The 25651-nt window shown below is 42.1% G+C and overlaps 4 protein-coding genes across 4 annotated transcripts; 1 reads left to right on the top strand and 3 right to left on the bottom strand.

The window, feature by feature from the left end:
* Window positions 1-9: 9 nt before the first annotated feature.
* Window positions 10-8358, bottom strand: LOC115624867 (kinesin-like protein KIF12). The gene is made up of 7 exons (XM_030519712.1): window positions 8069-8358; window positions 2627-2798; window positions 2336-2563; window positions 2129-2269; window positions 1561-1693; window positions 667-1501; window positions 10-352 (listed from the first exon to the last, which is right to left on the bottom strand). The coding sequence occupies exons 1-7, from the start codon at window positions 8356-8358 to the stop codon at window positions 10-12; spliced, it is 2142 nt and encodes a 713-aa protein (XP_030375572.1).
* A 6368-nt stretch (window positions 8359-14726) lies between these two features.
* Window positions 14727-23010, bottom strand: LOC115624593. The gene is made up of 4 exons (XM_030519331.1): window positions 22443-23010; window positions 22028-22081; window positions 19788-21905; window positions 14727-19728 (listed from the first exon to the last, which is right to left on the bottom strand). Exons 3-4 carry the CDS (start codon window positions 21886-21888, stop codon window positions 15188-15190), a joined length of 6642 nt encoding a protein of 2213 aa, XP_030375191.1. The 5' UTR covers window positions 21889-21905; window positions 22028-22081; window positions 22443-23010; the 3' UTR covers window positions 14727-15187.
* A 191-nt stretch (window positions 23011-23201) lies between these two features.
* Window positions 23202-24370, top strand: LOC115624597 (60S ribosomal protein L18a). Its single transcript, XM_030519337.1, has 2 exons — window positions 23202-23295; window positions 23745-24370. The coding sequence occupies exons 1-2, from the start codon at window positions 23278-23280 to the stop codon at window positions 24258-24260; spliced, it is 534 nt and encodes a 177-aa protein (XP_030375197.1). The 5' UTR covers window positions 23202-23277; the 3' UTR covers window positions 24261-24370.
* LOC115624596 (PI-PLC X domain-containing protein 2) lies at window positions 24359-25555 on the bottom strand. The gene is made up of 2 exons (XM_030519336.1): window positions 25402-25555; window positions 24359-25319 (listed from the first exon to the last, which is right to left on the bottom strand). Exons 1-2 carry the CDS (start codon window positions 25475-25477, stop codon window positions 24454-24456), a joined length of 942 nt encoding a protein of 313 aa, XP_030375196.1. The 5' UTR covers window positions 25478-25555; the 3' UTR covers window positions 24359-24453.
* Window positions 25556-25651: the final 96 nt, after the last annotated feature.

Here is a 25651-nt window from a genome sequence, read left to right as displayed (position 1 = left end):
TGTTTCGACTTACTCTGGCATTAGGTCCGCTTCCTTGTATTTTTTTTCCTCACCCGTACTCTGGTTATTGTTAATGTGGCTAAGGTTTTGTATCATCAGCTCTTTGGCGATCTCAGCATCTGGCTTTCGGAACGCATTTGCCATTAGAAGAATGTTTTTGGCTATACGCTGTTGATCTATTCGACGCTGTGCAGTATGCGTTCGCTTATCAAAATTTTCGGAAATTCGCTGATCTAGCGGCAACTCGGGCTCATCCTGAGGATTCGTCCAGATTTCGGTACCTGGCGTTTCTTTTCCAGATGCCGGCGAAATAGCCGGTCTCGCGGGTATTAGAGGAGAACGCACACAAACTCTATGGTCGGAACAAAAACAAACATTTATTGCTTCAAAAAATGCTATTCTTACGGAACTAGTCACACTCTAAATTCGTTTTAAAAAACACAGTTAAAAATTGCAGTTATACATGCTTATACTTGTATGTGTATTTATACATATGTATGTATGTAAAAGACACAATTTGTACGTCGATTACGCTGCCGCCCCAGTGGCCAGCTGAACGCTTGGCTCATTGTGATCGCTCGGTTTCAATCTAAAACGAGTCAAAAACAGACAGCAATGAGCCAAGCGTGCCCCAACCAAAGTTAAGCCCCCCCCGCCACTACTCACTTGTTTACATCCTCTAGCTTCTTGAGCAATCGTTCGTTCTCCCTGCATACAATCTCCTGATCCCGCAAAATCGTTTCTCTTACTGTAAACAAATGATTGTTCTCCTGGCGCAGAGACTCATTTTCAGCCATGTACAGCTTGACCAACTCAGCCAATTCAGTCCCATCTAGCTCGGGCAAACGCTCCAGGTCTACCTTGGGGACAGGTACTCCACCGCTGCCCACACGCTCCAGCTGTAGCTCCAACAGATTACTACCACCAGGTGCCATATCCACCCCGTGATTCAAGTTCAGCGCCGCCTTTAAATGCTCGTTCTCTAACTGCAGTGCGTGAATGTCTCGTTTGAGACTTAGAATTAAAGCTTCACGTGGGTCCATCATTATGACTGGCTTCGTTCGAATTCTTTTTGCCCTTGAGGCGTAGCGAAGCGTATTTAAGGTCTCTGCATGATTGTAGTGCGCTGGAGAAACACAGGCTATCATTAGTGTAACTCCATTTCCCGCCAGGCTGTCGGCCAACAACTTGGTCAGTTGGCTGTCGCGGTAGGGGATATGCCCAGTGCGCTTCTTAGAATCACTTAGAGATGCTATACAGTAACCCAACACCATTAAACTTTTGTTAATGTTGTTAGCTTCCTCCAGCGTTTTGCCCTCGCTCATGGTCTTTTTGGTCAGCTCACTGCCAGCAAGATCCACAAAGTTTATTTTGCCATGCTTGGAAAGGAATACACCACCATCGGTCTGCTGCTCGGACACAATGTGTACCGTGAGGATCGTGTGGGAGCGGGACGAGTGATCATTCATGGCGTGCGAACCGACGGCCCTATTTCGCATGCCTGGCCAAATATATACCAGCTCGTAATCTTCATCAGAAATTTCAGTTTCGGATACTCACCCTCCTCCAACACTGCTAGGAGATCGTCCAGCTCCTCACAGTCCACTGTGAACAAGTTTTCCACAAAAAATCCGCGGGTTTTTTTCGACCAGCGGACTGCCAGACTCTTGCCCGGGTTGAGCAAATCGATTACCTGCGCATGCATGTAGAAAGTATGTATGCTATGTAAGTATGTATAATTCAATTTCAATTTAGAAAACCAATAATGAAATTAAAGTGGTGTTTGGACTTGGTGGTCATTCCATCAACAAACAATTCATTTGAAATGCCACGCAAATTCCAGGTGAAACTGCATTGCGACAATTTAACAAATGCATCCATTGATGTCTTATAATAGATGGCTTATAAAAAAAATATATATACTTGTATATACAAAAGTGAGGTCGACAAGAAGATACTGATGCGTTTCGAATGGTATGGAAACCAATTAGCTATTAATAGCAATAACTGTTCTGATATAAGCACGATCGAATATGTGAATTTCAAAAAATTTATGAGTTATTAAAAGAACATATTCCTTTAAAAGTTGGGTAAGAATTGTTTAAAAAAATCTAAATATTTTCCTCACCCGCTCGTTGTAAATCTCCATAAACGAAGCCTTTAACACATAGTTAACATCCTTGCGGTTCTTAATCAATTGGAAGAGATACACAAACGAACGGAAGATTAGCCCATGGCGTGGATCCTTAAGATTGGGCTTGCCAATGAACTATAAGCAAAGAATTTCTTTTATAGAGACTCCAGATTAATGTGCAAAGGCTGTCCTCTCTCTTACCAAATCCGGTGGTCCCGTTAGTGTATGTGTTTTTCCCGAACCCGTCTGCCCATAGCAAAAGGCTGTGCAGCTGAAACCTTCGATTGCCATTTCAATAATACGTTTAATGCCTGAATAATCCAGAATGTCGTCTTGTGTGGCACCCGGTTCGAAGACCACATTATATGTGAAAACGCGGACGCTGTCACGGTTGTGTGAACGTTTCTGTCCAGTGTCGTTACCCTCAATCTATTGAGTGGGTTAGGTGGGTTTTAAAGTAATGCTATCGGGAAATAGGTGCTTAAGACTTACTATGACCTGTCCGTTGCCAGGAAACTGCAGAGTTGCTCCATGCTTGTCACGCTTCTCTTTCTCATTGAGTGGACGAACTCGGACAACCACATTGATGTTATCCTCTGGCGTAGAAGGCTCGCTGCCTGTCGACTTGGAGGCAACAATTTCCAGTGTATCCGCACTGCCAATTCTAAATACAATAGCACAAAAAATCAATTATATAAAACCATTTCGTAAAATGTTTGAGGCGAATTCACTCCAGCGTAATTTCCCTTGAACTTGACTGGGCCAACCATTTAACTGAGGTGACGTTTACACACAGCCAAGGCCAAGGGTAGCTTTCACTTTGGTTTATTTTTTGTATTCAACGCAATCTAATTAGTCATAGGACTTTATATCGTGACGCCTTATACATATGTAGTATGATTAACGAGTTTCTTCTTTGGAATTTACGCGGCTTTATGGAAATATGTAAATTTGTTGAGTTATGTCGAAATTCCCTACTTCATTTGTTTAGTGCCTTTCCCTTTTACTCCAGAAATAGTCAAATGCCTTACCAACCAAAGCAAAACAATTGTCCAGGCTCTTCTACTAATAAGAACACACTGCGAGTGTAATTGGTTTATTGAACTGCACGTTTGACCCACACTCCGTATGAGTAAAGCACACAGTTTTCTTTTGTTCTATCGGTTGACATTTAGCGTTTTCACGCAAATGACTGGTTAAAAATTTATGCCGAGCTGGCTGTTCCATAGCCATTCCAATTACCTAGACGTTTGGGTGCTTTTGTCGCTACAACCATTTTTTACGCGTCAATGGTTGGAGCAATTGATGGTCGAACTAGGGTTCAATAAACTTACGCTTTCATTATTTGACCAATCGAGAGTTTTTTTAGATTCACCAGAGGTTACTTTTACGAGTAATAATAGTAAAGGATTTTTATTAAATATATGAGTCCAATAAAAGACTAAAACATTCTTACAAAACGATATTGGAAAAATCGGCCTCCAATCTTGGCTTTTGCAATCTGTGTCCTCCAAGATTTTTGTCTATTCCATATTTGGACCACCATTCAACATCATTAGATATGAAAGGAACCTTCTTAAAAACACGTTTTTTCTTACAATTTGGATCCAATAAGTAAAGCACGGGGATGTACCTATATATATCATGCGCGGTTATACCATTACACCTTTTGGGCTTTACAAACATGAATAAAACAACATATCTTTTTCTTTACAGTAAAATGAAAAATTTAAATGTATCTTTTACTTTAAAGAAAAATGAAATATTTAAATGTACGAACTTGTTGGCTTCTTACCACGTCTGGCCGTATGAACTCAAGGATCTCAGAAAGTATAATAGGTAGAATAACCAATCTTTATATCCAGATTCTCCTAAGCCCGAGAAAGAACAAGTTTTTTTCTGATCCAACCACCCACTCTCTCGGTATTAGTGATTTAGTGATCCCGTTAGTGCTTATGTTAAGTTTCATCATGATAGGTCAAATGTAAAAGAGTTATTGCCATAAGTGACAATGCACTGCCTACAGTTGTTGTTGTTGCTACTGTGGCTCACAATAGACGCAATATTAATGTACGAGTACATGTATTCGTATATATATACATTTACTGTATATTTACTTTCATTAATGCACAAAAAATTGGCTCATAAAATTGTGTGTTTCTATTATTAGTTTACAATAAAGAGTTCTGATTATAAGACCTGAAACCACTCGACTTTAGCATTTTTTTGTTTTTACTTAACAGGAAACGATGTGCTACTCAAAAAGATATGGAAATATCTGTACGTTGTTTTAATGTGAACATATTGATGAGCAACACAAAAAAATTAAATATTGTTTACGTATATTACTATTTCAAGTCCATTGCGTTAAACGCTTGAAGTGGGTCCGTTCCAAATAAATGCCAATTAGAGCTACCTTTGTGCTTATTAGGTCCTGTCAACGCTATTGTACTTACTGAGAAATTTAACACCAATATTGTTTGTTTGATTTATTGCTAAACATACCATTACTAGTATATTCAAAGCACCTACTATCCATAATTATAGCGGCCGTCATTATTCAAAGCTTAGCATTTTGACTAATGAACTATCATTCCATGATTGACGACGCATGACTGTCCGATACACACGCACACCGTTATACGCATTAACAACTGTCTCATCATAACCACCGAACCACACAGAGCCAACTGCAGTAGCAGCTTATTTGCATACGTCGAGCAAACTTCGCAATTTAAAAATCTATATCAGCTACCTGACCTATGCATGTGACACGAGTTAGGTCATAATTATACGGTATCATTGACTGGATTGTTCAAAAGATAATCGTAAAAGCAAAGTTAACTTTCGGTAGTCGCCGTCCAAGGGTTTCATTGCACGGCATGCCGACAGACACATACTATACATGGGGTATGCATATGTAGATAAGGATATACAGACAGATATAAGGATATACATTCACATATGCAAAGAATATGTCTACACAGCAAATGATTTAACTGCCGTTCAAAGGCAAATAAAAGTGAAAGTCCATGCGATATTTGTTGCTATAAACATACATATGTACATCACCTTGAACGGCAGTCCCTTTAGTGGCAAGAGCAACAACTCGTGGTGTCCATCACTAATATTATATTTCTTGATATTATAATCTACAAGTAATGCGATATGCCAATCAAAAGGCATCAACATATTTAATTAATTTAATATTTTATCCTGGGAAGGATTCTGTATTCGGACTTAATATCATGTATAAAAAGGTATATGTGGACATAGGTGTTATCTATAATATTAATATCGAATCGTTTTCATTTAATTAGTGAAATAAAACCCATTTAAATTAAGAAAAACATGTGTCGTACTTTTTTATGGAAGTGGTAGAGGGTATTTTGGAGCTAAGCCTAGTCGATTAGTATTCCATTCTCGTTAACTACATGTATTAATTATTTTTAATGTTGAGAATTAAATGCTCGAACTAAATGTATATATATATAAATATATATGTATATATATATATTTTTTTTTTCCATCAGACTGCTAGAAATATAGTAAAAGAACTAAAATTTGTGGGTGCAGTCAGTTCTACTTTCGCCATATGTACGAGTATATGTAAATACCTCGTCAAGTTGTTTTTTATATGGACACGTGTTTACACATATTTGTATGTATAGTACATATGCTTTTTGGCGTTGCCTTAATTTGTGGTCGACAAATTGTATTTATTGGGTAAAGAACAATGAATGTATACGAGTACCTATGAATGTGCCATGTCAAATCGGTGCCAGGTAAATAGGCAGTTGAGCTAACAAAGACAAATCAGAAAATCAAATATAGAAAAGCTTTCCTATAGACAAACACATTGTGGTAAGTACTGAACTAAAAAGGAATCATAAATCTGTTTATACTCGTATGTATCGTTTGACATATTATCTGGCCGACAAAAAGTCTCGGTACAAAGTTTTTATCCCACTGAAACTGTTGGGGAAGTTGTGATTAAAACATAGAAGCGGGCAGACACACGATCACAAGAAGTATTCTTCCAATCATTCTTATAGATGTTGTAAAACTTTACACACAAAAACGTTACACACTTTGATTATTTAAAGAGTCGTATGAAATGATTAATTGAAAAACCTATAAAGCTTAACAAATATGGGTGAGGTAGCTCTAAAACGAAGAAGGTTTTGCAAAAGCAGCCGATCCTATAATCCAATCGAACTTGTTTGGACAAATGATTTTCCGTCAGGAATAAAAAGCCCATTTATAATATTTCAGCACTTTACCTTAAAAACTGTGAGAATAGTTTGTATAGGAACAGACACACATAGTCGTGCATATCTATACTGATTCATCTCGTGCTGTTGACAGAACATGTGCATACCTATAGCACCCCTTAATCGATGAGTGAAAATATCAGACTTAACACACTATATCCTTTGTAGGAGTATTTAATCACGATTGGGTAATGCCTTCGAAACTTTGGAGTCTCAACCAAATTGACAGATATGAAGACATAGGCAAATCGGTAGCCCTCGACCCTTAAAAGATACTTGTAGTATAAAGAATGTTTTGTTTCGTGTTTGCACTACTTATAATAATTCAGCCAATTGCTGCTTATAATTTTTTTCGGCTTGAAATTGTATAAATACGACACTACAAGAAGATATGTCCATACTCTTATGTTGGAGCCTGTGTAGCAACAACCGATTAAAAATCGATCTAGCATTGCCTCAACATCTAATTTTTCTCCCAAAAATTAAAGTGTATTTTATTTGGCATAGAAGCGACATGGACTGCTACACAACATTAAATACAACACGCGGTATAAATTGTGGAATAAATATTGGTAGAGTATTTGATGATTCCGAATTATTGATTCCTATGACAGTTGTACATACTGTACAAAAAAAGTGCATGGTAAGTTTGGTCTGAGGATGAACAAGACAAGGTTTGCCAAGTTTGGTGGTCCTTTCAACCAAAGATCATTTTGATCATATACAAGTACTTATGTACCTATAACATGGGGGTCTGCCACGGCATGGAATACGTATAAAGAATAAGCAGTTTTACAAATCATTAGATTTTAACTCAACAACAAAATAAGTACATATGTATGTTATTAAGGACAGTATTTTGACATTTTTACTTCGTATCGGTCATCGTTATAAGCCGTACAATTGGGTCAATAGTTCCTTGGCCTCAAGCACATTAAATCTGCCTCTCCAAATTGTCATTCCTATCTAAGTATTGAATGCAATTAGACCTACAAACTTCGCGACCTTACATTTACCAGAAGGAAACTGAATATAGTGTACTAAGTAATAAAACTTTCGCTCTCATTCCCGGAACCTATGCTTTAATTGTAAAATCGATTGATACTGCTCAACCCCCGTGCTAGATATGAAAATAGACATCCTGTCCTATTCCCTCTTCGTCCCATAATATAATGTCCGTCAGTCTATTGGTAGGACGTGCTTGCCTGGCTATTTATTTAAATAAAATGCTCGCCGGCCGCGAAGAAATTATCAAGGGGAACCGAGCGGCGCGTGTTTATCCAACTGTCTGTCCGCTTGTCTCTCTTCCAGCGAATTGTGCGTGGTCATTACGCTGGGTTTTTAATGACCTGTCTATTGGTATGGTAATGGCTTAGGGGATGGTCGCTTTGACGTTTGATTAGCTTAGTGCGCCCCAATTATTGAAATAAATTAATACAATTTAATATACTCGTAGTCACTAATAGTAGCTCACTCTGCTATGCTGCGATATGCGAATCATATCGGTCATACGCAATTTTCACATTTCTCCTCCCCAGACGGCTCTAGTCAAGGCTTTAAACAGTAGCATTCAATTTTCATGGGCGCCAAAAATATACACAAACCTATTGATTACAGTGGGAATTGCGGCAGCGCCGCCAATTGAAAATGACGCACTTACTCATTCTCACGTGAGCGCAGAAAATAGGGGGTATTGCGTGAACTGGAGCTATCGCCGGCCCCTCCGCCTCCGCTACTACCTTTCTGCGGACTCAAGCGGCGCCGCATGCTGTTCGTCAGGCTGCGCGAGCGCGGCACATTCGCATTGCTGGAATTCTGACGCTGTTGCGTGGGCGCCTTTCCCCGCCTAAGACCTGCACGCCCCCGAGAGCTGGCAGCGTTGCCTGCGCTCTCGGCGCTGCTCCCGCCACTGCTGTTCAGATGGGGCACGCTAGAGGCGCGTCTCACCATGACACTGTCCGCTGTTGGCTAGCCGGCCAATAAATTTTCAAATGCCGTCCGTTAATAAAAATAATGTACGAGGTAATTGTATTTGTTTATCTTGTTGCCGCATTGCCCGTTAGTAAGCAAAAATGCACCCCCAGACACGCACACGATTGTGAATTAAAGGACACGAAAGCGCCCTCGCAATTCAAATTTACTCGTGACGCGCCTTTTCCGTTAAATGCGACCGTGCGCGACGTTAACTCAACACGAACTGTCCGCTTCAAGTTCACCAGCGGCTATTTTATATGAAAGTCCGAGTATAGTCAAAGCAGATTTATGGTAATTTTCACTCACGCATACATACATTCATATGTACAGTAATCGGGCACGACGCCGACTTTGGCTGGGACTAGGACTCGACTAGACTCTCGGACCCTGGTGCTACAGTCACTATTATTTAACTTTGTTGTGGCTGGACTTGACTTGGGTGACGTCGTTTTTGCCGCCATTGCTAGCACTCGCTACTCGCTGCTTTTGGACATTCATAACAGCAATTAAATCAGAGCGGGTGTTTGGTAAACAAACCGCGTCAGTGGGAAGTGGCAGGCTCACGTTTGGTGGTTGCTGACTAAATGACCCTGCCACATATCGTTCTCATAATGCGCAACAGAAACAGAAACAGCAGCAACAACAACACATCAATAAAAACATTGTTGTGACTTATTTGCATTCAGAGCAACATAATCGGTAAATTATTTTATAGAAGCCAACTTGAATGTAGGACATTGAACAGGAAGTCACTGCGGGGCAACCGTTCGAAAACGTATTCGAGATTAACTCGTGTGCGTTTAGTTGGTGATCATTGGATAAGCAAACAATTAGTAAAAATTTAATAGCTTGGTCAACCCTTTACCATGAAGTTGATCTATAATATATTGTAACTGTACAATCAGGTTAAACAGTGAAAAGAATTTTTGTTTATGAAGAAATCGGGGCATCGGAGAATCCAACTTGCAACTGTTCGTGCCAACATGTTCGACAGTGGAAGGCAGTGTTGCCCGAGCATCATTTGAGAATAATAGACAGACGTGCCAGAACAGAATTTGTACTCCAAATCATTGAATGCCCCAAACTGACCCATCATTGTGGAAAAATAAGACTAAAGATTATAAAAACAAACATTTCCGCAATAAAACATGGGAAAATGTAATCATTTTGTTTCTATACCTATACATATGTAAATGGTCATAAGAAGAAAACCGTGTTTTCGTCCACATCCATTTTAACGTTTGCACTTCCTGGATTTTTTGTTCGCCATGTTCGCCTCGTTAGTGGGCAAATGTATTTTTGCTGCGGAACAAGTTCAGACAACATGCCTGTAGTTGTTCTATCATACACTGTAGCTGTGCGATCAGCTTAAACATTAAAAGGAATTAGGTATTGGAAATGTTGCATCCGTCTATTTTTTGTAAATCATCAATTTTTATTCAAGACCTGTCCTCGGTAGGACTACTATTATATTTTATGATAATACCTTAACATTTGTTCTATCAGGCTTCTGTCATGATGGTTGCGAAGTGACGCGATGTCGTTATATGAGCAAGTTGACCAGTTGCCGTTGGGCCGCTGGGCCGTTGATACATTTAAATTGTCCTGTAACTCCTTAATAAGCAGCCTCGTCCCATTGCACATGCTTGGAAGGCTTTAATTTCTCAAAAGCATGATTGCAATTCCGAATTTTACCGTCAATTCGTGTGGCGGCAGTCCAAAAGAGTTTAGTGAATTTAAATGTCTTAAATATTAATCACGATGTCGATCGATTTGTAATATTTTATTAGGCTGGGGGCTTTTGAATAATATTGCCTTAATATTTAAAGTGACAATGTTTCGAGTATGATTATGAACTAACAGCATGCTATTCAGGAGTTTTTTAAGGTAATTTTTTTACACCTTTGGTTACTTTATTGGCGTTTTAGTAAATATAATATAGCCCATGTTAAACGTCGATAGTGTAGCTTCCCAACAGTGAAAGAATCATTAAATCGGTCCAGTAGATTCGGAGTCTTTTCAATTCAAACAAACAACCAAATCTTTCCTCTTTATAATATTAGTATAGATCATTAATTTCAAGTTTCAAGGCAATTATTTTCAATGTTCGATATCGTACGAAATAATTTTTCAAAAGGGGTGCGCTCTAAATGGCACCAATGTTGAAAGGATCCGGCATATCGTGGACTCGATATAGCTGGAGCTGGGAAAAGACAGCTACAGAGCATATTCAGAGGAGTTACAGAATTGTATTACTGCCGTCTGCAAAAAATTGCGGCAGTGGTACATCAAATAATGGATACACAGCTCGTAAATTTTGTAAAGATCCTGGACTAGCGGCAAAAATTACTGGTCTTCATAAAAACTTAATTGGCAGATGTGCTACTATTTTGCAATCTTTGAATTCTGTCTATAAAATAAATGTAGACAAATATAGGTAATATACGCTGGAGACAGGAAGAGGACTTGTGGAAACATACCCTTGGTATTATTTGTCAGCTTCGGTGCATAAAATATTAATACACGGTCCTGACGTTATTCAGCATTATTATCGATTGGAGAGCTCTCTGAAGAAGCTGCAGAGGCTAAACATAAAGATATTAAACAAGAAAGGAATGCTAAAGTCGAGCAACAACAGCTGAGGGCAGAGCTGCTGGCAGAGAATGGGCAGCGATTTTATTTATGGCTATAACTTTCTTCAGAATTGACCTATCATGGTCGGGAAAATGAAGAAACTTGCCCTTTCTCGGGCGTAGGAGAATCTGGATACTAAGTTTGGTTATTCTAGCTCTTATACTTTGTAAGATCCTTGCGTTCATACAGACAGACGGACGGACATGGCTATATCGACTCGGCTTGTCATCCTGATCAAGATTATATATACTTTGTGGCGTCTGTCACGCCTCCTTCTGTGTGTTACATACATTCGCACAAAACTAGTACAGCCTTTTACCCTTTGGGTTCAGGGTATAATAAACATTTCTTTTAATTTGTTTACTTGTATTTTTGGTTAAATTTGCGAACTTTAGAACCAGAACTATGCCTGGTACCAAATGTGTTGTAGATAGATATCTACCATCAATCGCAGCTCAAGCTATGAAAAAGTAGAGAAATAAACAAAAAGAATGTAGCGCACGTCCGACTCTTATATGTCCTTCAGGAGCATTTCAATGCCCTGATCTGTATAAATCGATGCTCCAAATCGTTTCTTCAGAATATAGCGGGGCACTATTAGAAAATTGTAATCATAGCATAATACCATTGCAGGCAAAAATACTGCTTTTCACACAGTTCGTTCATATAGGTGTAATGCATATACGAGTAGATAAGATAAATAGATTTGAATAAACCTTTAGAAAAATGTTAGACATTATAATAAATTTTCTACTAAGGATATTATTGATCGTTCTTTGTGCACCGCTGTTGATAAAACTTCATTAGGCTTGCATTCTAATGACATTTCGGAATAAAAAATGGAATGCTAGAGCCAAAATTTGTACAATTATTGGTCTTGACTCATAGCGCTAACTGGATTTAATTATATTTTTAAGCCTTTTTTAATCATTAGGCGTTGACTTCCTAAACGGTTTTTCTGATTTTAGTTACAATTATACCAGTAGTTTTTTTTTAAATAATTTATGTAATTAGCGTAATAACTGGCTTTAATCTTTACGTATAAATCTTTACATGTAATCGCTAGTTATGATTAGTTATGTTCGGTTAAGTTCTTAGATAAGCTTCGCTTAACATACATACATAAGTATTTGTTACTTCCTTTCGATGCAACTAGCATTCGCTTCCACACTTCACAGACGACATACTTGTAGGAGTTCAACAATACATTTCCATTTCCGATTCATCAGCTACCTTATGAGAACTTTAAGCGAATCATGAGGGTTTTATACCATTAAAGCTTTTAATGTTAATGAGGAAAATATCCAATCAGCCAAGGTAAGCTTTTGTGATATAAGTATAAATGTATGTAGCTTTTATGGAGAGAGATATATCACCTCCATTGATTAACATCCTTGCCAATGGGATATTTTAATACTTTTTATACTCTGTACCCAAAGGTTAAGAAATGTATACAAGTATGTATTAGATTTGTATAAAGTATGTAACAGGCAGCATGAAGCTGATCCGATCCCATAAAGTTTATATGAACGCCTGGATTCCGGAAACGGTTGAACACAGATTAACCAAACTTTGTATATAGACGCTCTTAATCCCTAAGCTACAAGATTTGTATACTCTGTACATTAATGTACAAGAGTATATTAGGATTGCGGGAAGTGAAAAATGTAACAGGCAGAAGGAGGCGTGGGAGACCCCACAAAGTATATATATTCTTCATCAGCATGACAAAACGAGTCGATCTAGCCCTGTCTGTCTGTCTGTCAGTCTTTCCGTCCGTATGAACACCTGGATCTCAGGGACTATAAGAGCTAGAGACACAAAGATGCCTTATGTGTGTACGCTATACGAGTTTGTTTTATTTTTTTTTATTTTCCCCCCCACTTCCCCCCTATGGGGGTTTTCCCGATTTTCCATTCGTATAATCGCCTATATCTCGGAGACTATAAGACCTAGGGACACCAAATTTTAGTCCAAGATGCCTTGTGTGAATACGCAGAAAATGTATATTTTGGAATTTCCCTCCCTCCCCCCTCTCCCCCGCAAATGCGATTTTCTCTAACTCCCGTAATTCTTGGAATTTCGAACTAAAATTTTGCAAATACCCCCAGTTAGTAATTATGTGTCCGTATGCCAAGTTTCACTATGGTAGACCGATTTACCAAGAAGTTATAGCCATAAATATATTTGCTGCTGCAGCGCTGCTCAAGCGCTGCCCGCGGCTGTTGTTGATGTTGCTGTTTGGTTGACTGCGAAAATGCTTACACAGACACGAATTGATGCGCATAGGCATACATACACTCACACAGACGCAATTGCTATGTAAATGTGCAATTATACACCCTTTACGTGAGTTCGAATACCGAGAAAGGTAAAATCGATCATTGAATTTTTTTTTATTTTCTTAATTTTTTTATTTTCTATAATTATTGTAAACATATGTACAGAGTATTTCAAAGTCGGGACACCCGACTTTACCTTTTTTACTTGTTTTAATTTTTATAATTGTTTTAAACATATGTACAGAGTATTTCAAAGTCGGGATACCCGACTTTTTACTTGTTATAATTATTATACACATATTTATTTGAATGTCGGAAAACCCGACTTTAGTTTCTCCACTGGTTTTTATACTCTGTACATGAAATGTACAAGAGTATATTAGGTTTGCGGGAGCTGAAAATGTAACAGGCAGAAGGAGCCGTGGCAGACCCCACAAAGTATATATATTCTTGATCAGCAGTCGATCTAGCCCTGTCTGTCAGTCTTTCCGTCCGTATGAACACCTGGATCTCAGGGACTATAAGAGCTAGACACCAAATTTTGCACAAAGATGCCTTATGTGTGTACGCTATACGAGTTTGTTTAATTTTTTTTTAATTATCTTCCCCACTTCCCCCCTATGGGGGTTTCCCCCGATTTTCCATTCGTATAATCTCCTATATCTCAGAGAGTATAAGACCTAGGAAAATTTTGGTGTCCCTAGTTCTTATACTCCCCGAGATATAGGTGAGTATACGAATGGTGTTTCCAAATCAAAAAAAAAAAATAACTTATAGCGTACACACATAATTCATCTTTGTGCAAAATTTGGTGTCTATCTCTTATAGTTTCTGAGATCCATCTGTTCATACGGACAAGCGGATAGACAGACAGACATAGATCGACTCGTCTTGTCTTCCGACTCAATACAAGGTTTCCCACGATGAAGAAGCCCTTGAACGAGTATTTGAGACCGTTAGTCGGCATGTCCTTTAGAAGCCCTTGAACGAGTATTTGAGACCGTTAGTCGGCATGTCCTTTAGAATGGGGTCGACATTTATGGCGCTTTCCTTTCATGGGCAATGTAATTTTCTGAATAATCACTCAAATCCAAATCAAGCGAGTATTTTTCATCTATTACAATTTTCTGTTATAGTGAAACAGAGCACAAACGTAGACCAAATAATTTGGTTAAAATGCTATATATTATTTACTTGAAGAAATTTTTAAAGATTTTCATTAATTTTACCAGTTTTGATAAACTGATGCACTTTTTTGGCTGCTTCTTCGGTAATCACCATCCAAAATGATTGGGTTGCCAACCCAACTAAGCCAATATGTGTACAAACATATTAAGTAGTATTTATAAAAAGTCTTTCGTATGCACTTGTATATTAATTTACGTTTATTTCTCATCGATTGCATTATTTTTTGTATATAGTACATACATATCTCTAGCCAAAGTCATTGTTTTGTGGTTTTTATTATAGATTTATAATTATATATAGTATTATGCTTTAAGATTTGTATTATTGTTTAAGTCTATGCATTGTTCTTCACATACGAATAGTCTAAGTGTCATAAAATTATAAGTTTGTTTTGTTCACATATTTACAAAAGAGCTAATTTTATTCTTAATTAAATGTTACATAGGGTATATCTGTTTAAACCTAAATGACATTTTCTCTGCATATTTGAATCGAGCGTCATAGCAAAGATTTGAGCCTTGTTCCTATTTACATGAGTTCATTATGGTTGATTTCGTATTCCACACGCATTCGCACTAAAATTTCCACACCGGAAAGGGAGTGTGCGGACAACTACATTAATTAGGTAATAAGCGTAATTCATTTTTTAGAGGGTACGATAACTTATTTTCAAGAGGGGCTACGTCTATTTACAGAACCGCTTACTTCCCTTTTACCATGGGATAGAGACCCTCTGAGTACTTGGGACGGCACTCGGCGCAGAACCACTTGCCTTGGGGAGCTACCATTATTCCAACACATTCAAAGTGGAACCACTCGATGAGGCAGTTATCCCCGTCACAGGCTATCATCTCGGACACCTCGTCATATGGACACCGGCAATAGCAATAGACAGACTCGCCTTCACGCGCTAGACGCGCTCCAGCCGGTGGTCTAATCGGGTAACGAATGTTGTTGGCTTTGAAGTACTGTAGCGTTGCAAAGTCTGGATTGGGTAGCAGCGCCGGCGGAATGGGCTGGTTGAATGCTGTCGCAGCGGGCGTTGGTACAGGCGGCGGAGGTGGCGGTGGTAACAGGCTATTTAGGTGTTGCTGTTGTGGCGTGGGTATGCCGCTGGGCACGTGAGGAGCTGTAGGGACTGTGGCTGGTAAAAGGCTGGTTACATTAACGTCACCGTCCTCGCCGCCGGAACTGCTATCGCTGCTCTCACTGCCGGCCACTCCGGTTGTTGCAACTAAAAGTGCAGGGCGTATCTTAAGGGTAGGTATTGGCGGCAGTTGCTCATTGGGTCGTGACCGTTTGGCGGGACGCTTGCGATTTGCCGATCCCACCTTGTCCCCCACTCCGCTCAGCAGAGTGCGCTTGTTCCGTTTGCGAGAGGAGCCGGGAACGCCAGTTGGCGTGCCGTTGCTATACTGATGATGACCACCACCACTAGCAGCAGACCCGCTGACAGAGGAGGCGCCGCCTCCTGTCGATCGGTGCGTTTTGTTGCGGTACTGATTGAGTATGCTCTTGGCTGGCGTGGGTAAATCCTCCTTAGCCCACGTCAACTGGGGCGGTGGCTGCGGCTTGATCAACTGCATGCCTACCTGCAATGGTGGTTGCAACACACTGCTCATGTTCTCATCGTCACTGGTATAGCCATAGAACTTATTGGGGCGACGTGTGCGCTTTGAACGCTTCAATGAACCATCTGCGTCAGAGCAGCTGCTGCCCTCGCTCATGCGCGTCAGCGTGGGTTGCAAACGATGCGTCAGAGGAGTAAGTGGCAATAAACTGACATTGTGATCGGAAACGGGCATTTGTGTCAGCTGCAGGGAAGGCAGCACGGTAGCTCCCAAGGATTCGGGCTGACTACTAAGTGGTGTCATATATTCCGTTTTAAGTTCCAATTGTTGCTGCACCCCTGCCGCAGACCTACACGTTGATTTGCGGTCCCGCTTCTTCTTCTTGTTTTTGGCGCGCTCCCGCTTCTCAGCATAGGCTGCCGCTTCCTCGGGCAGCGATGGAGTCGACGGGCGACTATTCTCCACAATGTCATAGTTGCTCTGCTCTAGCAACTGTGGGCGATCTGCTAGGAGAGCCGCGCGTTTCATCGCCAACAACTCGCTAGCCATTTTCTGGGGATGTGCATCATAGAATTCCTCATCCGTATCAGAGACTGCCGTATCGAAATCAGATTCATTGTACATTGGTGGCTTGGGCGGCGAGGGCGGACGTTCCTCAGACAACGCTGTTACATTTACGTCCTCCTCCGCTGGATGCTGTTGTTGCGTCTTGGGCAACTTGGAAATCGCCGGATCACCCTTCTTACCACGCACCGATTTCTTTCGTGGTCGCTTCTGTGGCGAGCCACGAGTTTGGGCTGAGGAATCGGAGTCTTCGCTGCTGGAATCAGTGGAGCTGCTGCCGCTGCTGCTGTTGGAACTACAGGAGCAATTTGAGCCACACGAGCAACTGGACGAATCCGAATTAGAACTGGAGGAGCTCGAGCTGTCAGTGTCTGAGTCTTCGGAGCCGCGCTTTGTGGAATTGTGCCGGGCCCGTCTGGCCAATTTGGCAAAAGCCTTTTCCTTTACTGGACTGGGAGGAGGGGTGCGCTTTATCTTGCAATAGTCATGATCCGAGATAGCCACGTGAATTTTGGCCGGCCTTGGACAACGCTCGTCATCGCTATTGCTGTAGTTGGCCAGCGACTCCTCCGTCTCATGTTCCTTAGTGACACAGCCAGAGGCTTGGAGCTGTAGCAAGTTTTTCCAAATTTCGGGAACCGCCTCCTTTTCAGGCTCACTCTTAATAGGTGCAATCACTTCCTTTGAGTCTTCCGCATCTGTAGGTACATCTTCAATACCTTTTTGTTTCTGATCGGCCTTACGTTCTTCTGTTTCCTTTTCTTCCTGCTCCTCCTTATCATTATCGTTATCACTTTCCGATGCTGGAGATAGCATTACTTTGGGCATATCCAAATCATCCACAGAACCACGAATCGGCAGCTTCTCTTCCAGCAAAACACTCTTAGGTACGTCAGAGTCGCTGTCATTGCTACTGTCAGATTCAGACAAGTTCGGGGCTATCAAATTCAAATCTTCCAATGACTCCTTATTCCGTTTTGATTTCTTACGTCGCTTGCGGGGTGCTTCCTCTGCCACCTGCTTGACTTGCTCTCGCTGTTCTGCAGCCGTACTGCCGACAGCTGCTTCGTGATTTAATAGCGTATCATTGGTAGGGATTTCAGCTTCACCGGTCGATTTGTGCTCTTCTGTCGAGGGATCTGGCTTCTCCTCTTTGATTTCCTGCTGCTTATCAGCATCCTCCAGCTTTGGCACGTGGTCTGATGATTTCTCCTCCACTGATTGCACCTCTGCAAGTACCTCGTGAGTAGCTGCATGCTTAAGCAGCAGTCGACGCGATACAAATTTTTGTTGGCAACCGACCTCCGTGCATGGATAACGAAAATCGCCCAAATGCATTCGCTTATGTACTTCCAAGTATATGGCTTTGCTGAAGGTGAATTGGCAATGCTCGCAGGTGAACTGGGCGGGCGGCACGCAAAAGTGATAGACGTGGCGCCAGCGCTTCTGAAGACAACGCTTGCAGCTGGTGCTTTCGGTGCCATGTTTCCAGAACAAATGTTTTGAGATGTCTTGTTTGTTGCGGTAGGCAATGCCACATCTGTAGCATAGATGCAGAAGCTTGTGCTTCCAAACGTGCGACGACAAGCGCACCTGACTGTAGCAATCCTCCAGACAGATGTCGCAGGCAAAGTGCGCTTTGCGCAAATGCACCATCAGCCGGAAAGCAGAGGGCAACTCGCCAGAGGTTTCACAAAGACAGCATCGAAACTTAAGGTCATAGATAGACGTTAGCTGCGCATCACCCGGACAGATGTGACAGAGAATCTCGCTGAAACTATAAAAGTTGGTGCGGCACATAAAGCATAGGATATTCGTCTTGATGTGAAGCCGGCGATTGTGCGTGTAGAGCTCCTTGTGCGTTGAAGTCACATAGCGACATTGGAAGCATTCATATATTCGCTCATTGAACGGATGGGAATACTGGCCATCACCTATGCTGCAATAGCTGTCTGCATTAAGAAACGCGTACTCCAAATCAGGTAGAAAACTTTTCAGCTTAGCCACGATGGTCTCTGCATGCAACTCCTCTGCCGTAATGCTGTCCACGGTGGCCGTGAATCGATGCTGGGCGATTATATGCAATAGCAGCTGCCGGCCGTTGACAGCAATGCGACGCGCGTGATTACAGTACAAGCAAAATGGATAGACCGCCTTTAAGCATATGCGCACAAAGACCACCATATCGAATTTGTCTAGAGGACGATCCAGCTGAAGGTCGACGGTGTGCGTATCAGCAGGTGCCACGACAATGCCATCGGAAGGAGGAGGACTTGTAGGAGGAATAAGCACTGCCGGCAGTACCGTCTGGGACTCGGGTTCCAAGCTCGTCGCTTTCACCTCATCTACGCCTAAGTCCAGCAATGGTGCTGTTTCCTCCTGTGGTCGAGCCAATGCTTGTTTTAAGGGCTGCTCGGCTGCGCTTACGCCTATACTGTCATCTATATCCATACAATCGCTACCCAGACTATTGCGTCGTGTCAACTCTGGTTGTTCAACTTCTGGTACGGGCAGCGGCAAATTTGTCTGCTCCATCGGCGCCACCACCGCCTCCGCATCGATGTGATTATTGTGTTTCGGTGATGCTGGTGGCGTTGGTGACCAGCGACGCTCGGCAGGCGAAGGCGGTTCTTCAACTTGCGCCGATATGGTCTTGGGAGGCTTCTTAGCGGCCATATCAGCCTTGGTACGCTGTATATCCATCTTGGTGCGCTCAATCTCTGCCAACACCCGTGACAGCTTGGCCGTAGGTGAGTCATCCTTCTCGACACCTCCCACCACCGAAGGTGGTGTTGTATCACGGACCACAGACGCAGTTTCCGTGGCCGTTTCCGTGTCTTCGGAGAGGACGGTCTGCGCTTCAAGTGATAGCGTTATCGGCTGCATTATTTCTGAGGGCCCTGCTATTTCTGGTTCAGGTTCCTGTTCCATTTCTAGATCTTCCTCCTCGGTGTCCGTGCTACTAAGCGCGGCGTCTACAGATTTTTGAAATTCCTTGGGAACTCGCAGCATAATCTTTGGAACGACTAACTTCGGAGCAGGCGTTGCTTCTGCTACAGGCTCAGCCATTGATGTGATCAACAGTGGAGCATTAGGTGGCACTGGAACTGAAAATAATGACAAGTAATTAATATAAGCCGAGTGGGAAATTAAGGCATTTACTTACTGTTCGCATCGCCAGTAGGAGCCAGCGGTGTCTCGGCCGATACCTTCTTACGCTTGACCTTCCGTTTTCGCTTTCCCGCCTTAGTGCTGCTATTCCGACAATCATTGGTGTGGCACCCCTTTTGGCCGCAAAGTGTACATGGCTTCATAAACTCTGCACAGTCATGATCCTCGAACCGCGACCCATGCGGAAAGGTGGCTTCACAAGTACAGCAAATCAAATAACGAGCACGATCCTCGGTAAGCTGAAGAGCGGTCCATGAATCGCTTGCAAGATGCACTTGATCAATGTCATGTTTGTTCTCCAGATGCAGGGAAAGCTTCTCCACGGTAGCAAATACATGTGAGCAGTAAAGACAAATATACCGTTGATGCACGTCGCGCATGTGCAAGAAAAAGTTCCAGCATTGGTGGACTGTATTGCACCGCACACAACGAAAGAAGCGCTCCGGTTTGAGGGACACAGAAGAGTTGGGTGTTGTTGTTGCAGTAGACTGCGTGGGATTAGCTACTGTTGTTGCCGTTTGGTGGACTGTTACACTTTTTGGCCGCTCATTGCATTGAACCAAATGATCGTTTAACTCTTGGAAATTGACAAAGTTGCTGGCATTGCACTTAAAGCAGCTGAGTATGTTGGGCGCATTACACGTTGACGCCAGCGGTTGTTGTAGCCGCTGCATAAGCAGGGATGGGTGTTCCGTTTCCAGAGCGTCCGACTTTTCTATGGTGAGTGTGTGCGATATATTCTTGCCTTGCTCATGATGAACATGGTTGGCCTTCGGCTCCTGATCATTGGCGATAGATCTTTCATTGCTAGGCCTTCGCTTCAATGCCAACATTATTGGCTTGACCCTGGAATTCTGCTCGCTTTCTGGATGATCTATGACCAGCTGCTGTGAGGCGGACGAATCAGAATTGCTGTTGCTAGCGACCTCATCGTTTACACCATTAACAGTGGTGTACATTGTGGCTTCATTCTCTACAACCGACATGGCGGAACAATAGCTGGAGTTGTCACCATCCTTCGACGCGTTTGTCGCATGCGAAATGTCGATATCGACGTTGTTTTCTATCACAGCCAGTTGCCCGTCCTCTCTCGCCTCTACCTCATCGCATTTGACTTTCGTCACCTCTTCATTGCACTCAACTGCCACTTGTAACTCCTCATGCGACTCATGAGCACCATTTACTTTTATCTTTGTCGTTTCTGTACCCTGCAATTTTGCTTTGATATCCTCGAAAGATGACTTCAAATCCTCCTTTTGGTCGCAACTCGAATGCAGTCGAACACAATTTGCTTGTACTTCAGCTTCGCAATTCATCCCCGCCTCTGCTTCTTCATCCTCAGAACAGGACTCAATTTTAATAGCTTCAGCACAGACAAATGGCACAGCATCCTCGTTTTTGAATTCTGTTACAGACGCTTGATCATCAGCATTGTCCGTAGACACTTCCTCTGAAGTGTCTATATTACCTTCTTTGCACGACTTAAGATCAGTTAATGGCAACTCCTTAGCATCAGGCGTATCATTATTTTCCTCAACTGTTTCCACAGCAAACTCATCCAAAAACTTATTTTCTTTACATGTTTCCACGACATCCTCTTCTCTCACTATGGCTACATGACCTTCAGAAGAAGCGCACATTTCATTATTTTCCTGGACACTGGGAGTAAAAGTTGTGTTTGATTCACCAGCCGGCTTCCAATCCTGTGCCGTCAACTCTGCTTCCTGTGCCGCAAGCTCAGCATCCTGGGCCGCCGGATTCGGTACATCTTCCACTGCCTCCGGTTTGTCTGCCGGGGACTCTTCCGATGCCAGTTCAATGGCCACATCATCACAAATCTTTTTCGCATCAATGATGCTTTTGCTGGGGTAAGTTTCCTCCTTCTCCAAACTTACTTCACCTGACACCACATCTTCTGCGTTGTTGCTGCACTGGGAACGCTCCGAACTCTCCTCTTCCTCCAGCTCGGTAACATTACGAAAATCCTCATAGTCATCATCTTCACTAGCCGCTGTGGCCGTTGTATCTGTATCGCCGACATGAGGCTCTATACTCGATGTTATCTTTGTTTGTTGCTGTTCCAGCGTTTCCATCATCTTTTTGCATTTATGCGCTGTTACCATAGCAAAAATAAATAAATAAATAAAAATAAAAGAGAGAAACAGGAGAACAAGAGACGATAGCAAGCGTCACTAAATAAATAAACAAATTATTTAATTTCATTTTTTTTATTACCTTTGCATGCCTTGCGCTCGCTGCTTTATAACGAACTGCGTCCGCTTGCGGCAGCTGCAAAATCAGAATGAAATAATAATTCCATTTTAGCATAAATTTTGGCGTTTCGAATTGAAAACAAACAAAATGAAAATGTGAAGGAAAGCAAAAATAAAATTTAATAAAAAACACCGGTCATCAGACCGTTGTTTTGCCAACCCTGTGCGGCGAATGACGTGCGCACAAAGCAAAGAATAATTGAAAAAACCAAAATAAATGTTGGAAGAAAAAAATCTTCTGCAGAGCGAAGTGCTAAATGGCTAAAAATAATTATGGTTTTTACTCGATTCTTTTTGCGACTTAGCCGGACAGCCTATTTTCTCGAAATGCTTAGAACTAAATTAAGCGCGATAACAATTCAAAGTTCACGCTTTACCTGCTCAAAAATGCGTAGGCGCTTCTAGGTAATTTCCCACAAAATAGGCAGCTGGCAAAATTTTAGGCGCGCAAAACACAAATCAACTACCGACGGCGGTGACGTTCGCTGCACAACTAAACGAGACAGACACGCCACGGATGCCACGAGCGGCCTGCTTCTCGCCCAGCGGATCTCGGTCTCGGGAAGCGAAGTGACGGCGGCCGCGCTTTTTCCGCTGTCGTACAACACCCCTCTGGCACGATTATGCTTATACAATTCCTTCTTTATTTCACAAATATTGCGTTATTTACTGCGACGTAATAAACGCTTGCGGAAAGCACGTTACCGATTTTTAGAAATCCGTATATTTATTTGCCGCATTTAATAAACATAAAATGGCCAAAGAGCTGCTTTTATTGCGCGTTTCAATTTTTGGATATTACAATTTTTTTGCACGTCGCTTGGGCAGCAAAAACACGCTTTGCATTTTCCCAGCCCACTATTTTTGTACATTAAGAGATTTTAAGAACTGGCGCCGCTTAAAAATTGTTTTTCACACTCCGAATATTGTATATAAAAATAGGTCTTTGTGTTTTTGTTGGGCGTAGCGGCTGTAATTGCGTGTGAAAAACAGTTTTTTTGCTATTATATTATTTGCGTTCGCAGCCATTGAACACGCGCAGAAGCTTAGAGAAGTGTGTTTCATCGATAAAGGGTTATAGCGTTCTGGTGTGACTGTCAAAAAGCAACTCTGGTGAGAATCAAAATGCAACACTTTGTGTCAGTTTAGAGTTCAGTGGTACTATCGGCTTAACATGCTCTTTCCGTTTCCTTTTTCGCGTGCGCCGTCATCATGAGAGCCAAGGGATTGGTTAGTATTTTAAATAATACACTCAACTATATGGTTATTTGTCCTAAATTGAACGCAAAGCATGGACGAACTCTGCGCCATAAAATGCAGCTGGCAGTCACAGTGAAAATGAGTGTTTTCTGTATAAAAATCAGAGCTATAGTTTCGAAGCACCTTGCATGTTTAAAAATTCAGTAAAATGCTTTATTTTCCCTAAAATTTAATAGGGCCTACACTATTGTGCATAACAATAGGTAGAAATCCGCCCAACAATCCATGTCGTTGGTTCAGGTGCATATAAATGCTATTGTTATTGCCGCTGCTGCCACTTAACCTAAAAAAAAAAATAACAACAACAACGTGCCCATCTGCGAATTTGTGCGTGTGAACGTACTTATGTGCATGTTATCCCGCATATCTTTATACCTGTTAACAAAACTTACCTTGCTTTTATTTTATTTTTTTTGCAGTTGAAGGAATATGAAGTCGTTGGCCGCAAGCTGCCAACCGACAAGGAGCCACAAACTCCTTTGTACAAGATGCGCATCTTTGCTCCCGACAACATTGTCGCGAAATCTCGCTTCTGGTACTTTTTGCGCCAGCTGAAGAAGTTCAAGAAGACCACCGGTGAGATTGTTTCCCTGAAGCAGGTGTACGAGACATCGCCAATCAAGATAAAGAACTTTGGCATCTGGCTGCGCTACGATTCCCGTTCCGGCACACATAATATGTACCGTGAATACCGTGATCTGACCGTGGGTGGTGCCGTTACGCAGTGTTATCGCGATATGGGTGCTCGTCATCGTGCTCGTGCTCACTCTATTCAGATAATCAAGGTAGAGCCAATTCCTGCAGCGAAGACGCGTCGCGTGCATGTAAAACAATTCCACGACTCAAAGATCAAGTTCCCATTGGTACAACGCGTTCACCACAAGGGCAACAGAAAGTTGTTCTCGTACAGAAAGCCAAGAACCTACTTCCAGTAAGGCCGTGGCTAAAGGCCAATGTAGAAACATTTTGGTTTTTAACATCAATAAGGAGCAAGTCTGTAAGAATATTTTCAATAAATGAGAACGTTGAAGAGTTACCCGAGAAAGTATTTTAAATTTTTATTTAAAACAAAGCAGTACAGAAGTAAAACAATCTACGATGCAAAGATCATCGTCAAAATAATTGTTTTCAGGTCATACATATTGATTCAGTGTCCAGCTTATTGTTGAGGGCTACAATCCAATTGCAAAACTGGCCGTCCTTTAGGCCCACAAAGTCTGCAAGGAATACGTTTGCTCGTGGGGGTTGCTTCTCATCAAAGGGCCCAGGCACCTGCTCCGATATCCACGAATGCAACTCCTTATCCACACGCTTTGCAGTGCGCTTGAGATTGGAGAAAACACGAAAAGCAATGTACCGACCGGTCGGCGTGAGCAGGCACTGTGAAACGTAGCCTTGAGAGGGCTGGCGCGAAAGCAGCGAGTTCTCCAGGAATTCCTTAAGCTTCTTTACACTGGCTTTATTTGGCCAGGGTGTTGGCCACGAGGAACTCGGCCAAAACTGGACAGGCAATGATATGGGGCATCGTCTGTAAATGAGCACCAGTTGGCGCTGCAATTCTTCGCAACGCTGCAAAGAACATTCATGCAGTGAACCATCCGTAGTAGCATAGAAGCGTTCCCCAAACATATACAGGAGCTCTTTATGAAGTTGTTGGTGTTGGACCACATTCAAGTCATAAAAATGCTGCATATCTAAGACGACCACCTCCTGGCGGTGCGTGGCAAGAAATTGGCATAGTTCATACAGTGGCTCAAACACCTCCATACTCAGTAGGCCATGAACGTAGTAAAATTTGCCTTCGTGTTGGGCAATGCGCAGGTCAAAATATCGTACACCAAGATGCAATTGCTCCAGAATGCTTGCAGATTGGGTTTTAGCCCAGCGACGCACGAAACACGGAAAGAAGCGATTCCAGCGACGTATGCTTTTATCGGCATCAGGCGCAATACCCGATCTGCTGTTAATTCCATATGTCATGGAATTATGCGAACCTGTAACAACAAATTGTGGGTGGACGGTCAAGGGCATTTCCGAATCAATTAACGGCTCTCCAGTTTGGCGATGAGCTCATACCTGGAATGGCTAGATTTATAATGGACATATTACGAACTTGAGGCGGCAGTTCGCTCATCCAGTGTTCCCTGGACATTTTATGTCGTTCAGTTGTGTCTGCTTATTAATTAATAAAATAAGTTCGCAGTCGTTTTAAAGCCATTTATGATAAACGGTTCTTTTTGCGTAGTTCTATATGAGCCACCAACAAGTGGCGGTGTTGCCAGACCGACCAAAGTAGCGTTTGGCTATTCCGACGTCATCTTTTGCG

The sequence above is a fragment of the Scaptodrosophila lebanonensis genome, unplaced genomic scaffold, assembly GCF_003285725.1.
Source record: "Scaptodrosophila lebanonensis strain 11010-0011.00,11010-0021.00 unplaced genomic scaffold, SlebRS2 tig00000061-arrow-pilon, whole genome shotgun sequence".
NCBI lineage: Eukaryota > Metazoa > Arthropoda > Insecta > Diptera > Drosophilidae > Scaptodrosophila > Scaptodrosophila lebanonensis.
Note: the sequence above shows the minus strand (reverse complement) of the source record. Positions and strands in the feature narration are given on the sequence as shown.